Source organism: Aulostomus chinensis, chromosome 17, assembly GCF_037954235.1.
Source record: "Aulostomus chinensis isolate RoL2024-O1b breed Wild chromosome 17, RoL_Achi_v1.0, whole genome shotgun sequence".
Lineage (NCBI taxonomy): Eukaryota > Metazoa > Chordata > Actinopteri > Syngnathiformes > Aulostomidae > Aulostomus > Aulostomus chinensis.
In genome coordinates this window covers 1,739,241-1,757,500 of record NC_141336.1, presented here as the reverse complement: position 1 = coordinate 1,757,500, position 18,260 = coordinate 1,739,241, and the positions used below count along the sequence as shown (strand labels likewise).

The 18,260-nt window shown below is 45.5% G+C and overlaps 1 protein-coding gene across 4 annotated transcripts in view; it reads left to right on the top strand.

The window, feature by feature from the left end:
- bcl11ba (BCL11 transcription factor B a) overlaps nt 1-15,821 on the top strand; it is a 47,873-nt gene extending 32,052 nt beyond the window's left edge. For 2 of the 4 annotated variants that reach the window (XM_086182842.1, XM_086182841.1), the window contains exon 3: nt 6,301-11,539. In XM_086182842.1, coding sequence (XP_086038968.1) covers nt 6,301-8,300 — 2,000 coding nt within the window. In that variant the 3' untranslated portion in view covers nt 8,301-11,539. Of the gene's footprint in view, nt 1-6,300; nt 11,540-12,294 lie in introns of those variants that run through there. The other 2 variants (XM_086182845.1, XM_086182843.1) reach the window with 2 other exon arrangements.
- Nucleotides 15,822-18,260: the final 2,439 nt, after the last annotated feature.

Here is an 18,260-nt window from a genome sequence, read left to right as displayed (position 1 = left end):
AGAATTTAAGATTCTGAGACTAACGAGACTGAGGCTGCCGACGGAATCTCACTAAATTTTTTGTTCCACCTCAATAGATATTTTGTGTGTATTTAATTTGATTTTGAATCTTATTTTCAGGGACAGAGAGTGATACTCAGGTGTGATGCAAATGAACATGTGATTCCATCAATGACCTCCAGGTACAGAGTCCCCTTCAGTTCAGTCTCGCGTCTTGAATATTAACAGAAGAAGGTCCTGGCGGTGCCTGGCGTGATGGTGGTGACTGACCTGAAGCCTGGTATATCGTTAATGTACTGATCTGTCTGCTAGCATGAATCGATATGAAGATGACACTGAAACGGTTGCAGGGTGACGTTATTTATTGTGCATCGTTCTAACGGTGGGTCTGATCCAGCGCTGCCGTGCGGAGGCCTGCAGGCGTGTGGCGGGCGTCTTTGCGCTGGCTGCAATACAAAATCTCCATCGTGGTGCAAATGTTAAGTCACACATGAACGTGAAACTAAATGACTCAGAATGAATCAGGTGATTAAAACGTGCTTCAGTCTGATGAATGAATAAGTCCGATACGTTTGCAGAGGGAGAAAACACAAGCGTCACAGAAAAATATTCTCCTGCTGTCCTTGAGCTGTCGGGTTCTTCACGACTGGGATGGAACGAGAACAGATCAGAACGCATCATTTAGTCCGGTTCCACCTCACTTCTGGTTCTCAACGCGTTTCTGATCACAGCAGTGTTCACATATTCGATAGAAATCTGGTGTATCGAGTCAAGTGCTGCTCCCAGACCAGCTCATGACACCTGGCAGCTGAAACCAGGATGTAAAGGATGTGACAAACACACGCAGTTCAGACTGGGACTGAAGAAATGCAGAAGGTCTGTCTCTGTCTCACACACACACACACACACACACACACACACACACACACACACACACACACACACACACACACACACACACATACACTCATTTGCATCTATTTGTTGTTCTATTATGATAGAGAGTTATTCATTCATACAAAGGAAGGAATCTTTGTACTATTGTGTAGAAACTGTCTCTATGTGTGTGTGTGTGTTTGTGTGAACTCGTAGTCAGAATCAGAGTCTGTTTGTCATCACACAACAAAATGACGTCACACAGCACAATGGCAAAAGGAAAAACTGGACAATTTAACAATAAGAAGTCTAAATAACTTTCAATATCATCTCCCTAAAGAATGGAAGTATAAAAAAGAGAGGAGAGAAACAGTCCGACAGTTACACACAGGAAAATGACGTCTTTTTCATCTGAGATGTTCAGCTTTCTGCATATTTACTAAAATTGCAGTGGTCCAAGTAATAACGTGGTGCAATTAATCAGAGGTGGACAAAGTACACAAGCCAGGTTCTAGAGTCAGAAGTGCTCTGGTCCAAGTGTTGTCCGGTGCTCTTGAGTCGCAGTCCTGGAGGGCTTTAGTGCGCAGAAGTGTATCGCCACCTTGGTGCATTGTGAACCCCACATTTTTACAGAGACTAATAGCTTCACGAGCTCTCGGAGGAGGACACGTAGTTTTCTCTCATTTGAAGCAGCGTTACGATCTGCTGTGGCCATCGCGCAGGTTCCCCAGCGCTGGACGATGTAGATTCACCGTCAGACCCACGGGAGAGCCCATCTGTGGCTGCTTCATCCCCTCGGAGGGAGGAGCCGCCGTGAGGAAGACAGACGCTTTCAGTACAAGGAACAGCAATACTTATGGAATTGTAGTCCAGTCAAAAACACAGTGTTTGTCTTGAAATGTAATAAAGTGAACGTCCAAAAAAAATCATGTACTAAGGCAAAGTACATATACAGAAGAAAATACACTTGTGTCCATAATATGAAGCTTTCTTTTGTGGACAAGGGGGACCTGCGTCAGTGGAGTATTTAAAGGTTTTTCATATCAGCTCAAGCATTTTCCAAGTGGTGAAACTCAGCTTTCAGTTTTTGATTAAAAAGAGATGATAAAAGCCCCTATTTAAGAGGCCAGAAAAATAAACGGTAATTGAAACGCTAAAGGAGTGAGGAGATAAAATATTGCAGCTGGGGCGTCTGACAGTCCGCTGTCTCTGTGTTTGTCTTCTTCTCAGCCACCGGCCACAGAGAGAAAGATATATAATAATTTGAAGCAATAATTCGCTGGCACGCCTCCGACACTCGCTACATTAATTGTACACTCTACATTAACTCACACATATTTCTCTCCTCCTCGTGTCTCGCTTCCCTCCCCGTCCCTCATCTGCAATAGCTGTGATTTAATTTAGCTATTTAACCTGTAATTCCAGCAATATTTATGGAGGAGCAAGGGGGAGAAAATTGGACCATTAGCTGCCCCAGATGAATACAGGGAGATGAAAATGAACACAGCTAACTGCCAGTTGACCTTCACACCGGATTTCTAGCGGTTCCCTCTCCTCCCTGTTTTATTAGCAGCAGCAGTAATTATGGCAAATTGAATCATAGTGAAAATTGGAACTGGTCAGTGATGAGAGTTTCATACCGAATGTAAGTAAGGCAGGATGAAGGAAGAGAAAGGGAGAGTACCTGGGGCAGAGATGGAGGGATGAATGGATGATGGGATTCCAGTGTGTCTGTCAGCATCCAGTTGGGATGTTTCTCCTCCATATGATTGCTGCTAGAGAACACACACACACACACACACACACACACAGGCACCCACACACGCATGCATGCACACACACGGCTGTAGGACACACTATGACTACATAATATATATTTGTCCCTACAAATGGGGGGGGGGGGGGGGGGGGGACAGTTACTCTCTTTGCATTTTCTTTTTCTGTCACACAGGCTGTGGTGCCATTGTGTGTGTGTGTGTGTGTGTGTGTGTGTGTGTGTGTGTGTGTGTGTGTGTGTGTGCACGTGTGTGTGTGTGGTTGGGGGCTGGTGCTTATAGCTCGTCCCTCCTTAAATCCAGCTCTCTCTCCGCGCTGGGAGTCTGCGTCCATCCACAGGACCACAGGAAGGCAATGCACCTTTGCTCAATTATTGAATTATTGACAATGTATTGATCATTGAGTTGAGTTTCCCTCTAACTTGTCCATTTGATAATGCCAGTGCTTCAAGGAGGCTATTATAACACTGAATCGTGACAAAAAGCCCCTTAGTATATTGAGATATATTAGATACAGTGTAACATGCGCTTACATTAAGGCATAAAGTACTCCAATCAGCTATCGGCCCCTAAAATGTAGTATTAATATTTATTCAATTAAAAAATTGCATAAAATATGTTTTCTTTACTTGTGTTGAAATTAGACATGAGACCGACGGTGCAATGGTTGGTAATGTGATGTAATGAGTGACGGGGGTGTTGATGGAGGAGGAACACAGCAACATTCAGCGCAGGCCGTCACTTGCAATCACATGACTGTCCTTTTCAAAATACACTGCTTCATCTGTTGGCGATGTCACATGACCTCAGTAGCGCAACTCCGTCTCTGGTCACACACCAGCGCCGGTGCAGGAGTGCTAATCAGCTGTGTGAATTACTGCTGTGTACGGACGCATGAACACTGTTCTTAAAATAATCACCTCGGTCATTTTTTCAAGTTTTCAGAAAACACAAAAATTGAAGAAAAAGCATCATAAGGAGTTGATTTAAGCCAAAAAAATAATTGTCAAAAAATGACTTTGGAAAATGTTTTAAAAAGGTGACAGTATCATAGTTAGGAGGCAGACAGTTTCCCACACAAAGTACTCATACTTATGAATTCCTCTCTTTTTGAAAGCAAGTGAACACAAGGGATTGAACAGTTCTATAATTTGTCAAACTACTACAAATCAGGCTTCACACATCAGGGACGCTTCCAGGACGACCAGGACGACAGCCGAGATGAGAAGTGAGGTGACGTTGATGTGTCTTCTAATCTCTGCCTCTCTATCGGAGGAGTGTGTTCTGGCCCGCTGCCTCTGTTTTGTTTGGCTCATGTTCTAAACCACACACACACACACACGCACACACACACACACACACACACACACACACACACACGCGCACACACACACACACAGAGCCTATGATTCCTGTGCATACACAAACAATAGGTTATAATTTAAACTGTGTGCAGGGAAATAAAACACACAAAGACACACATGCAGCACTCCATAAAAACAGGGTTCTCTGCGTTCTACCAAAGAAGGGACGAGCAGCTCCGGCTCCATCTCTGTTTTTTCATATGGAAATAGAAAATAATGGGGTGATTAAATAGAGTCGTATATTAAAGTACAGCTGACATTAGAATTAGCATAATGTGCTCCCGCCTCGGGCTGCATACTTTATTTGCCATCTGCGTTAGACCCCCTTCCCCCGGGAGGGTGCACACACACACACACACACACACACACACACCCACACACACACACACACACACACACACACACACACACAGAGTTCACACAACAAAAAAAAAATACGACCCATTCCTTCTGCTTAGTGTTTCATTGCAGAAAGGCACACTATCACAGTTTCTTACTTTCACACACACACACACACACACACACACACACACACACACACACACTCACCCCTCTGTTCTTAATTGTTGGGCAGAAATGAACATCGATTACCGCCGTGGTGACTTCTGTTAGCAAATGAGAAGTTAGTTGGGGTGTGTGTGGGGAGGGGGGGGCATGTTATAGCTGGTTGTGTGTGTGTGTTTGTGGGGGGGGGGTGAATGCCTCTTTAAACTGTGTGCTATATTCTCAATATTCAGCTATAAGAGACAGCTTCTGTGTGTGAGCAAACAGTGAAATGTGCCGACAAAAGCTGAGACACTGGGAGCTGATTCTCTTTGTGTGCGTGTGTGTGTGTGTGTGTGTGTGGGGGGGGGGGGGGTGTTCCTGGTGAGGGTTAGGATGCCACTATGGATGGAAGGTGATGGAATGTCTGCACAAACATTTTAGCTTCTTCAAAAGCCAGAAAAGAGGAACATTACTGACGTAGCGATGATGACCTCATGGACACGGAACTGGTCGAGCCGCTACTTCCCTGATGTGTGTTAACATGGAGAGGTTATGAGAATGAAACCTGGTGCTAAACGCTCTCGTGTGAAGGGTTGGGGGGGGCAGGCCATGGATGACCTCGTTTGACCCTCCTGATCTGAGTTCTGCTTCTCTCAAGGATCCTGTTACACTCAGGATTATTGATGTTCTCTTCCACATGTGACTATAAATACTACCATAACATCTCATATGATTTGTACTTGTTTTAAAGGAACTCGCTTTGGGGGGGGCTCAGATGTACCGTGGTTAAACCAGGAGGTTTTTAATTATCACCGTTGTCGTGCGTGTCTATAAGATGAAACACTTGCAGTAATTAGTTGTCAGCTCTAAAGGCAGAGCTGCAGGATGGTTCCTCTCTCTCTTACAGGGAGGAATTCCAGAGGTTTGGTCAGCCAATGGTTAAACAAGCCTGTGGGTTCTCAAAGCTGCGGCAGTCTCCAACAACAGAACATCTGGGCGGATTATGGAGGGATTGTTGTGTCCAGCCAGCACCATCAGTGGAGGAATGCTGTTGATCGATTAGTAGAACTAACTGAAGACACATATTTGAAGGAATCTACCCTTCATGAGATTTGTTCACCATTTTGCAGTTCTCATCTTTTCTGACTCCTTGTCTTCTGCTTGTATGAGAGGACTTTAGATTAATAATCACATTCAATTAGCTGATTTATTTATTTTTCACCCTCCACGAGAGCAGGGACCTTTATTTTCTAATATCTGAAGTCGTGAATGTTTGAAGTCGTGCATTTTCAAATTCCTTCGGTGTGTTTTGGCATCTCTAAATGGGAAAACACCAGAGTCTGCTTGGAAGGGTTCAGGTTGTTCTTTTTGTTTTCAAGCCACTCAACACGCACTTAGATCTACATCAGCTGTATGTGCAAGCTCAACAACGTGTGCGAACACACACTGTAGTAACTCTGCAGTGTGTACGGGGAGATGAGTCACCTCTTAAAACATGAATCCAGTGTAACTGTGAAAACGCACTTGTCAAAGCCTGATAAGCATTTATGAGCCAAGAAGCTCTGAGAATATAAAGCACACGCACACTTCCACACATCCCTCCAGCTTTTACTCAAGAACAGTTTTGTGCTACAAATAAGCTGTAATTGTTGATGAATTCAGTTTCTTTCTCTTGTACCGAATGAAGTCTTGAAAATGTGAACTCCTGTCGTGTCAGATAGACAGAGCGTGTCTGCTGCGTAGAGCAGAGGAGTTTGTCTTCTCTCAGTTGTTTACATATTTCTGTCTGTGTTCTGCAGGTGGCAGAGACGAGCCCTCCAGCTACATTTGTACCACATGTAAGCAGCCCTTCCCCAGCGCCTGGTTCCTGCTGCAACATGCCCAGAACATCCACGGCATTCGCATTTACCTGGAGTCCAACTCCTCGAGCACAGCCCTCACCCCTCGCATCACCATGCCTCCCCCCATGGGCAGTGACTCCATCCCGCAGTCCCCCCTTAACTTTCTTGCTGACAACAACCCCTTCCACCTCCTGAGGATGACGGGCCCCCTGCTTCGGGAACCTCCCCCTGGCTTCGTGGAGAACCGCCTCCCTAACACACCTCCATTCGTTAGCCCACCTCCCCGCCACCACCTGGACCCCCATCGGCTGGAACGCCTTAGTGCCGAGGAAATGGGCCTCATCTCCCAGCATCCCAGTGCCTTTGAGAGAGTGATGAGGCTAACACCCATGGCCATAGAGTCCCAGTCCATGGACTTCTCCAGGCGGTTACGAGAGTTAGCAGGGAACACCAACAGCACCACACCACCACTGTCACCGAGCAGGGCCAACCCTATGCATCGACTGCTAAACCCCAACCCCTTCCAGCCTGGGCCAAAATCCCCCTTCCTGAGCACCCCTCCCTTACCTCCAATGCCCCCAAACAGCACCACCCCTCCCCAGACACAGAACAAGATCAAGTCTTGTGAGTTCTGTGGTAAAACCTTCAAATTCCAGAGCAACTTGGTGGTGCATCGACGCAGCCATACTGGAGAAAAACCATACAAGTGCCAGCTGTGTGACCACGCCTGCTCTCAAGCAAGTAAACTGAAGCGCCACATGAAGACCCACATGCACAAGGCCGGATCCCTGACAGGGCGATCAGATGATGGTCTGTCCACCACGAGTTCTCCAGAGCCGGGCACCAGTGATGTCACTGGTGAGGGGATGAAGAATCGGGATGGGGACTTCCAGGGGGAAGGTCATGACGAGGAAGAAGAGGAAGAAGAAGAAGAGGAGCTTGAGAATGAAAGTCGACCAGAGTCCAACTTCAGCATTGAGTCTGAGTTCTACCGGAACAGGGAGAATGGTTCTAAACCACCAACGGAGGAGAAGTCATCACTTGCCCTTGAGAAGATGGTGGAAGGCAGTGGGCTGAACTCTATACAGCAGTATAATAATTTAATAGTTGACAATCGTAAAAGGATGTTCTCCAAGAGGAGCTCTGATGGACAGCGGGACACTGGGGATGAGGACTCGGTGGCTGGGGAGATGGACCACCACCACCAGCAGGAAGAAAGGACAACACTTAATGGCCGTAACTGTGGTTCTGTTGACTCTTTCTCAGGCCTGTTCCCCCGTAAGCCAACCCCCATCACCAGCCCCAGCTTGTCCAACTCCTCAAATAAGAGGATTAAGGTTGAGAAGGACTTAGACATTCCCCCAGCACCCCACATTCCCTCAGAGAATGTCTACTCCCAGTGGTTGGTTGGCTATGCTGCCTCACGCCACTTCATCAAAGACCCTTTCCTAGGCTTCACTGACTCCAGACAATCGCCCTTCGCCACCTCCTCTGAGCACTCATCAGAGAACGGCAGCCTACGGTTCTCAACACCTCCCGGTGACCTGCTGGATGGTGGCCTGTCAGGCCGCAGTGGCACTGCCAGTGGGGGCAGCACACCTCATATGGGTGGAGGCCCCGGCCCAGGCCGACCAAGTTCAAAGGACAGCAGGAGGTGTGACACCTGTGAGTTCTGTGGCAAGGTCTTCAAGAACTGTAGCAACCTGACAGTGCACAGGCGCAGTCACACTGGCGAGAGGCCCTACAAGTGCGAGCTGTGCAACTACGCCTGCGCCCAGAGCTCCAAGCTCACACGCCACATGAAGACGCACGGCCAGCTCGGTAAGGAGGTCTACCGCTGTGACATTTGCCAAATGCCCTTCAGTGTGTACAGCACTCTGGAGAAACATATGAAAAAGTGGCACGGAGAACATTTGATGACCAATGAGGTCAAAATTGAACAAGCAGAAAGAACCTAATCTAGGTTCCCCATTTCCATACGTGTGCCATACATTGACTTAAAAACAAAATGGGACAGCTGGATACTCTTTTTCAGAAATATTAATTTTGGGTTTTTGCCTAAGAAACTGCCAATTGAGAAAAAAAAGTGGAAACAGAGATCATGACACCAATTGACTGCCTCATTTGGTGTTTCCTTTTAAACAATCAGTCGGTTGAATTACTACATATGTGAAGCCTTTAACTGTGCAATAATTTCTGTATTTATTGGATTTTGTATTTTTGGCATGTGCAGGTACATTTTTATTTAGTCATTTTTAAAAAAATGTTGTTTTTTAAAAACACATGATATCTTGAAATTTTTTTTAGAAGAATAAATTTTTTTGTCTGCTGCTTGCAGGATTAAGCTAAATGTGTGATTTCTTGAAGAGAAGCTGAATTCAATCTTCAATTTCAAAGCGGCGCGAGAATGCTAGAATTCATCTATTGTGTGTGATGATATGCGGACAACAATCCTTTGACATTGTAGCATGAACTGACTAGACTTGTCAATACAATTGGATATTGAGCGTAGAGTGTAATATTTGATAATTAATCTAAAATTGAAGGGGATACCAAGGTTTTAAAAAATCCTGTCTCCTCCTCAGATCGCATTTTTCGAAGACGTAGGTTCTAGATGAGGCAGCTGCTAACTGGTACCTCGTACGAAGACCTGACAACGCTAAAACAACCATTCTTCACCGCCCCACCCCTCCACAAAGTACCATCGTACTGACTTTCATCCCTTCCTCCATTCATGAATTTTTTTGCGTTAAGCCATATAATTTGGGCTATTTTATTTATTGGGAGTAAACTGAGCGTGAAGCCATGCAGGACGCGTATGCAGATGTCTCTTTCTTCCATCGTTCTGGAGGAAGAACGAGACAGAGGGGGAGCGGAGGGACATCTCAGGGTGAGCTATACTTTGCTTTCTTTGCCAGTCGACGCTGATGCTACTCTTTGGCAAACAAGTGTTTCCATTTCATCGTTTATTGAAATATTGAGGAACAGCTTCCAGCATATTTTGCTGCATTTGAATCTTTTCAGAGTGATCAAATCATAAATATTTGCATTTGCAGTAACGGCCTTGAATCTTGAAGTAATTGAGTTTACAGAATGGTCCTTATATACACTTAAAGTGCAGAACTGTCCAAATTCATTTTTAAAAAACACGTACACACTTTATAATAAAACCTTCTTCAAATTGTTCAAAAAGACAAGTAGTAAAGTTTGCCTTGTATTGTTATCGTGATTCTACAATTGTATAAGAGTAATGTGATTAGTGTTTCCCTGTTGTGGGACACTTGTTTAGAAAGATGTATCGTGTGCACTGAGATGTTACGACTCATAATCAGACGAGCGGCACCACTTGCCTCCGTGACCCGTTTATTATTTTGAATATCACAGTCCCAGTTTTCATCTCTCCATCTTCATAGTGCATGACACTGATTTATTCTTTTTAAATAGGATCTTTTTTATCTGCTGACAATATAATAGAAACATTCAGAGCTCAGGCCAACGATTTTCTGTCCAACACACACACACACACACACACACACACACACACACACACACACACACACACACACACACACACAGAGCTGGAAAAAAAGGGTACTAAAGGGTTGAGAACTTGGGATGTCTCACACTGACGTGCTGAGGGTTCTTAGGTTTGGTTTCCCAAAGCTGGCACCATAAAATCAAAAATGAGAAACTATATATATATATTTATTTGGGACAGTTTTTATACTGCCGTTCAATTTGATTCAGTGTGCCTTGAATAATGATCTTCCTATTTATAGTCTCAGACAAATGCAACAGTTTTTATGAAGCTTAAAACTGAACCACAAAAAAAAAATGTTTTAACATTATTGTGTAATCTGACATTTCAACAGAATTATTTAAATTCATACAGATGATACAATTCTGAGTGTAGGAGTACCCAGCACAATGCTAGTGTCTGTGTGTGTATATATGTATGCATCTGTACATATAAAGGCACAAACCTTATATATAGATATATATGAAATCCCTCACACACGAGAATCCGTCCACCGTCAGAAAATTGCAGGAGAGGACGAAACCCACGCAAACAGTAGAGACAGGACGAAAATCAGGAAATGCAGAAACTTAAAAAGATTCTTGTGCACTCTGTCTAAAAATAAGTTTACAGTATTGAAACAAGTACAAGGGTAAAATATTATTTGTGTGTATGTGTGTTTTAAAATATTTAAGTATTTTTATTTAAGGTTTGCTTCTAAAGCTTCTTATAGGCAACATGGAGATGTCTTTTTTCTTCCCCTTTTTCTTTTTTTTGGTGACGGGGTTTAGTATATATATATATATATAATATATATATATATATATATGAATATATATGAATATATATTGCATTTTTCTTGTTTATTGTAAAAGTATACCAGTATTTGTAATATTGGGGAATGCCTGGGCATTTTACAAAATTCGTTTTTTAATTTTTAATTTTATTTTGCAGTCCAATTTAAATTGTGGGTCTATTAAACTGTTTTTTTGTCACTGTAAATGTAAGTCTTCAGTTTTAGTAACTTTTATTCTGGCTTGGTGTAATGAACTAAAAAAATAAATGAGTTTTAAAATGAGTGAGCTGTAACAAACTTGGATTTGGTGGTGAGGGGTGAGATGGACGTTGTCTGGCTCAGACATGACAACATTGGTTCAGCACAGCAGGGGAAAGCAGGTGAGAATCCTGACTGGCCTCTGTTGGCCTTTGGGGAGGAGTTATTCTTCACTGGATGGTTTGACATGCAGGCAGTTGCCGTCTTCCCTATGAAGCCCGTCTTTTGTACGGTGTCGGTGGCTGGATGTGTCCTAGTGAACAGGGTACCCCAGGGACCCGGGACGTCTCCTGTGTACAGGGGACAGTGACTTCATTCACTCACAAGCTGCCAAGATCTATTTTTCTTTCGCTTGGCAGGACAAACACACCATGGTGAAGTTGTACTCTTGTGATGCATCACGTTGTACAGAGTTGAGGGCTGCGTGACAGCCCCTGAGTACCGACTACAACAACACTCGATCGCTTGTACATAGTTTTCTATGACTTTTTGTTTGTGATATGTAACAAGCACTGGCAGTGACGTCCCTTTGTTGGGGGGACGAGTTCCTCTGTTTGACCTTTCTGATCTCAATGTCAGTTTGAAGGCACATGCCCCCCAGTTGATATTTCTCGGTTTAGAGCACAAATACAAGCTGTTACAATTCTCCATCTGTTTGTTTGTCTTATTTGATCTCTTCTTGCCGGTTTGACAGAAAGGGACCATTGAGAGAATCTTTATGGTGCGATCAGCAGTCACACCACAAGGATTTTTCTCTCCGAAATATTGCCCACAGTGTGAGGCGAACTTGACAAATGATGGGTTCCACAGCAAGGACAGACACCTTGATTCAGAGGACAACCTGACTCCTGCACACCGCAGTACATTCTGCTGCTTTAATGTTTTCTAAAGTTCAGAAATAGTTGGTGTTGTGGTCCTGGGAGCTCTGTCATATTTTTCTTATGACTTCACTTCCTGAATCAATTCTACAGTCTAGAACCTAACAGATGCTCTATCATTGCAAATGAATTCTTTGATAACAAGCACATGCCAAGTCGGCCGGCGGAGGACATTGGCTGTTTGCATGAACGTGCTATTCAGATTCATGTCTGTCTCAGTGCAGTACAACACACACACACACACACACACACACACACACACACACACACACACACACACACACACACCTGCTTCCTATCAGTGTTAACAACAGCAAAAAGTCTTTTTCTAGACATCAGAGGCTACAAGACTGACCTGTGTGCACTGAACGTGAAGGCATCACATTGTACTGTTGTCAGGCTGCTCTTCAGTTTACACACTGACTGTAATCAGGAAATGAAATCATACACTTTTTTAAATTCCTAACAATGCACATGAAATGTTTTACTGTCTCCTAACCCAGCCATTCACACCCCTGACACGTCTCTGCTCAGTCTGACCAGGCTCCCAGCGCAGCGGTGCTGAAGACGGAGTCCTCGTCGGTAACCAGTCACAGCAGTTGACGTCTCCTGGCAGGACCCCCCCCCACCCGTCTCATGTCCACTACAGACTCTTGAGCCAGTGGCGAAGCTCTGCATGATTCACCCAGCCCATTCTCGTGTGCTGACCGTCAGCCATGCATGCTGACTGAGGCCAGCTCAGACGACTCCTGCAGTGCTTCGACATGAGATATTCCAGATTACATCATTTGTTAAAGTGGAAATCAAAATCTAATTTCGCTCCAGCTAATTGAAGAAAGGGAAGAACATTCAAACAGATCATAAACTCTTGAGTCTTGACACAGCCTGAATCACTTTCAGAAAATTCAGATTCAGGGGCGAGAGTCGCAGTGAATGGGAGGTGCCAGTTCACCTCAGCAAGTCGCCATGGACCACGATCCTGTTCCTGACTCTGGTCCTCGTGGCAGCCTGCACCTCCACCTGTGCCACTCACACTGCTTCAGCCTGTGTGGAGGCGAAAAGACCCTGAAGGCAGCTTGTGGATGGGAGAGTTCATTTGGGAATGATCCAACATCGGGATCATAACAAGACACTTTATTGTATTCATTCTGAATATGCAACATGTATGAATGCCGTGTTGATTCTTTCCATCAATGTCCCTGAACGTGGTTACGCAACTTGATAATCCCTGAACACCGCCAGTTTCCTGTTTTCTCAGATAAGAATAATTGCTTGGTTTGGATCTTCTTGGAGGGGCTCAGAGGTAGAGTGGCCGTCTAGCAACCCAAGGGTCGCTGGTTCGATCCCCACTTCCCCTGGTGACCATGTCCAAGTGTCCTTGAGCAAGATACTGAGCTTCTGAAATGCTCCTTATGGCCCTGTGATGGACTGGTGCCCCGTGATATAGAAAAATTGGTGGATGATAGATGGAGGGATGATGGATGGAGGGATGATGGATGGAGGAAACTTTGCGGTCCAACTCGCACACATCTTGGCAGCAGTTAACACTTTTCTAGGCGACAGGAAACACAACCACGACCTTCATGAGCCCAGTGTTGTGGAGGCGATGTTTTAGAGACTCTTTGATACATAAAGTAGGTCAGAACCATGCCTCCCTCCCCCGGGGCTACGGGCCCCCCACAGATGCACCGATTTCAGGTGCATCGGTTCAAGATTGAATCAATCAGCTGAATCAGAATTGATTGAAAAAATTCCCCCATGACCCTTTACGAGTCAGCGATCACAGTTTTCCACCTGCACTGGGAACTTTAACTTAACACGTAAAAGTATGAGATTAAGACACGCCATCCAAACAAAGGCAGAGATGTGGCTCGCGCACGGAAACATCTCAAGGTCAACACTTGCCTGTGTGGCGCAGTTGTGTGTCAATGAAAGCGATGAGGCAGACAAACGTTCCTGTTGGCTGAGTGATATCTGCGTTGAGGGTTCATGTCTTGTAGGGAACACGGAGTTACGTGTCAACCAGAACTGCTCGTCTGGTCAGAGTGCTGCCGTTATCACATGTATCATGACAGTTGCCCCAAATCAGAGCGCTGCTGCTCCTGAAGACAACAAACTGACCAGTACGTGCTGATGGTGGTCGCTCTCCTTCTATCTTTAATGTGGTCTTGTTGCACAAATGAGAAAAAAAACAATACAACTCTCAACTTCCACCATCCTCTGTGTATGAAGTTGCTTTATGGATCATTCCACTCCAAAATCCTGGAGAGGAATTTCATAAAGATCTCCTGCAGTTGCTGGCAGAGCATTTAATGGAGCATCAGATGAGGTTGGCAGCTGCTGCAGCTCCGGTCCCGCTGGCCACTCCAGGCTCCCTGAGAGACGCTGACTTTTCATTTTCTTTTAAGAAATCAACATTTCAACTAAAGAATAACTGGACTGTTTTAACTGCATGACAACACACTCGTGAATAACCGCTGTATCAAACACGAGTCCGAATTCTTCTTCTCTCATTCATTTCTCTCATCACAGAAGATGCAACTGGATCAACGAGTGAATAACCCAGCCCTCATTCACTCATGAATATGAGGAGACTCAGGGGTTAATGAAGCTCTTACACAGCCATTGGTCGGCTGCAGCCTCGCCTCCCTCATTCTCAACCAATCACATGCTCAGCTCACCAACAGAGCATCTCATTCAAACAGAGGCCTGACTGCTGCTGCTGGTGACGCTCATCCTCCAGCTCCCACCTGGGGTCTGGACTGAAATGTAACGAAAGTGAAAAAGGTCCTTTCGAGTTCCACTGACAGAGGGGACCGACGCTCTTATCTGATATTTACAGTCGCTTTGAAACCTCTGGCAGCAACGTCAGAGCGTCCGATGAAACTGAAGGGGTGAAATAGCAGGAGAACGATGGCGGACCTCTGGTGCTGAGGATGTGCTGATACGTGTCAGAGCCGCTGGAGTATTCGAGCCAGAGCTGATGCAGAGACTCAACACGAACGACACAGACGGGTCCAGCAATGATGTCGGAGAACAGATCGCAATCAGTGAATTGTCTCTGAATGAAACCAAGCAGTGGGAAATGACTGCATCTCGTGAAGTAGAAGTCACTGGGACACGGATCAGACAAGTGTGAACATTTGAAGAGAGACATACTCGTCATGCGTCGACGCATTAGTTTGTTTATTTGTTTATTTAGTTGAGATCCCTGCAATGACGACTATTAGTCCTCTAGACTGGCATCAAATTATTCTAACAAATAACACAGAAACTCTAGAGATTCTGATGGTATACGGAAGAGAAACTGTGACAGGAGGGACGACCTGCTGTCCTGAGGCACAGGAAGGCAGACTGACTCCTCATACGCGTGACCCCCTGATAGGAGACAGCAGCAGAACTGGAGGTTCACAAAGGTGCTACACAGAAGTAAACAATCATACCTCTTTAAATCTAGAAAATACCATCCACAGTCCTCTTAAAATGACCAATTCCATGAATATACTGTGTACTTTTCAAATATTTCTCATTTCATGTTTAACTCCTGGACACAAGATGTCTCCCTACTTCTCTATAAAGTTCAGCTCAACACTGGAGGCTCAAAGTTACACATTATATGTCTGTAAGCTGAGGTTGAGAATCAAATTCCAGAATCAAATTCCAAAATAGTTGTGATATCACTAATTGAGCCCAGAGGGCAGCCTCTTAACCCCACCGAGCACGAGTCTTCCATCCAGGGAGTCCTGAATATTCTAAACAAGAAGAAAAACTCATTTTGTCTGGAGGGGCATGAATTCATGTCAGAGGACACTTGCAAGGAAAGAAATGCTACTGAACCCACAGCTACAGCGCGTCCCTGTCAGAGAGCAGGCACGGAAGGAACCATCAGGCGGCCGGAGGGAGCGAAGCCACCTGTCGCCATATTTCCTGGTTCTGGCATCAAAAGAGCAACAAGAGACAAAATTCTGTATTTTGTTGTTTTCAATTCTCGTTTTTGCTGTTGATAAAATAAAATAAGATGCTGTAAGTGTGTAAGAATCCAAAATCATTTTTTTTTCTTTTTTTAAATTCAATTTACTGACAGCAGCTTCTTGAATGAAATTCACTGGTGGAACCTTTTTTTGGTCCAAAGCAGAGAAAACATTTTTAAGGCTCAAGGTCTGGAAGGTTGTGAAGGTTGTGAAGGTCCAGTCAGGAGACGACATGTTGCTGGTCTCACGTCTCACTCCAAGTCCGTCACTCTCACTCCCCAGGCGCGTGTGTCTTTCTCCTTCTGCTCAGTCTGGTTGCTGCTGCTGCTCCTCCTCCTCATCTCTGCCTGGTCAGCACCAGTGTCTGGGCCCCTGGACTCCATGGGGGGCTGTACCTCACAGCTGCTCTGGGATGGTGTCCCTGTGCAGCATGGAGACTTCTACAACACTTCCTCTGTTCCTACACGTCTCCTCAGATGTTTCTCCTGATTGACGTGTGAAATCCCTGCCAGAAAAAACGTTCAGCTCCCAGAGATCCCGATGTGTTCTGATCTGTGGTGAAGACACATTTTAGGAGCAAATGTAGACCAGAATATGAACTACGCTCATATTCTGGGTCCTGGTCGTCTACCCGGTGGAGGCTTTCCTCATCGTTTCTAAATACACACCACGTGTGTTGGCGCTGTGATGGAACCCCGCCTCTCACACAGTTGCTATGAACTTCTAGTTGGTCCCATCATCAGAAGTAGGACCAGGAGGACCAGGACACCTTTGCCATCAACTGCACCTGTGTGTGAATGTCAGGCCTCCTCAGCTGGAGGTCAGCACATCGCATCAAGATACCAGACAATATTGATCCTGATGCTTCAGCTGGTGCTACAAGCAAATCCTGGTTGAGGTCCTGGAGAGCAGGAAGCCCCCTGACTGCACCCAGGAAGTAGCCGAGTCCATCCTGACAGCAGCTGGGCAGCTCAGGGCTCCCTCACCAGAGGGGACACCAGACCTTACAAGGAGACCTCAGAGGGTCATTCTTACACCACCCCCCCCCGACCAGGTATCTGTCCTTAAGGAGGAGTCCAGCAGCACCCCACTAAGAGCTGCTAGTGGACCACAGCTACCATCCACCGCAGCTTGTATTCTCCTCTCACTCGCCACTATGATTGACATCTGTCACCAAAGGAACACTTCCCTTGAGAGGTGCTACTGAGATGTAGAACCCAATCAACAGTTTGTAGATTTCAATATTTTTATGATAATTAAATAAGATTCAACAGGAAGATGCATGTTGAAGAGCAGCTCGTCTATGAAATCAAACAGGAGTCGTGTTTTTTATGGAATAAAGAAGTGGACTCTCCATTCAGGAGGAGGAGTTTCAGTGTCTTGGGGTCTTGTTCACGAGTGAGGGTAGGATGGAGCGGGAGATTGACAGGTGGATTGGGGCGGCACGGATGCTAAACCAGTCTGTTGTGGTACAGAGGGAGTTTAGCCAAAAGGAGAGGCTCTCTTTTAACCAGTCAGTCTCCGTTCCAACCCTCACCTGTGGTCATGAGCTCTGGGTAATGACTGAAAGAACAAGATCCTGAATACAAGCGGCTGAAATGAGTTCCCTCCTCAGGGAGGCTGGGCTCTCCCTTAGAGACAGGGTGAGGAGCTCAGTCCTTCAGGAGGCACTCAGAGTAGAGCTGCTGCTCCTCCAGGTAGAGGAGTCAGTGGAGGTGGTTCAGGCATCTGGTGAGGACGCCTCCTGGTTTTCCAGACATGTCTGACCAGGAGGAGGCCTCAGGGCCGACCCAGGACCCGCTGGAGGGATTGTATCTCTCAGCTGGTCTGGGAACGCCTCAGGATTCCCCCTGAGGAGCTGGTGGAAGTGGCTGGGAGAGGACAGTCTGGGCTTCCTTGCTGAGGCTGCTGCCCCCGCGACTCAGACCAAACGGATAAGAGGAGGATGATGACTCTCCATTCACAACAATAGAATTGAAGCATAGAAGAGTGCTTTACCAAAAGGGTCACTGAACTTGAATAATAAAAGACAATACACATACAGGCACATTCACATCTTCAAATAAGTCCAATGAATATTTCACCGGATTTTTTCACTTGTTTTGATTGAAATTCCTTTCATTTTTCTTGATGGGAAAAATTCAAATCCAACTCTAGAAAGGGTGCAGAGTTGGATGGCAGGTTGTGATTTGGCTGTGGTTTCAAGGTAAATGGGTAATTAAGGCTTTTGCCTGGCCAGGCCCGGACTTTGAAGTCCCCTACTGGGGGGATTACAGCAGCCAAGAGAACGCCAGTGAGAGTGGAGTAATGAGACGCAGTCAGAGGGAGAAGCAGGAAACAGCAGAGAGGAAAACATATATGAATCAAACGTATCAGTTTCAAAATGATGGAAGAGGACGTGAAAGAAACATCTTGAACAAACCTCAGTGACATTCATATCATTAACATCCACGCCATGTTCAGTCCAATGTTATCAAGATGACCAGACGTGATGTCAC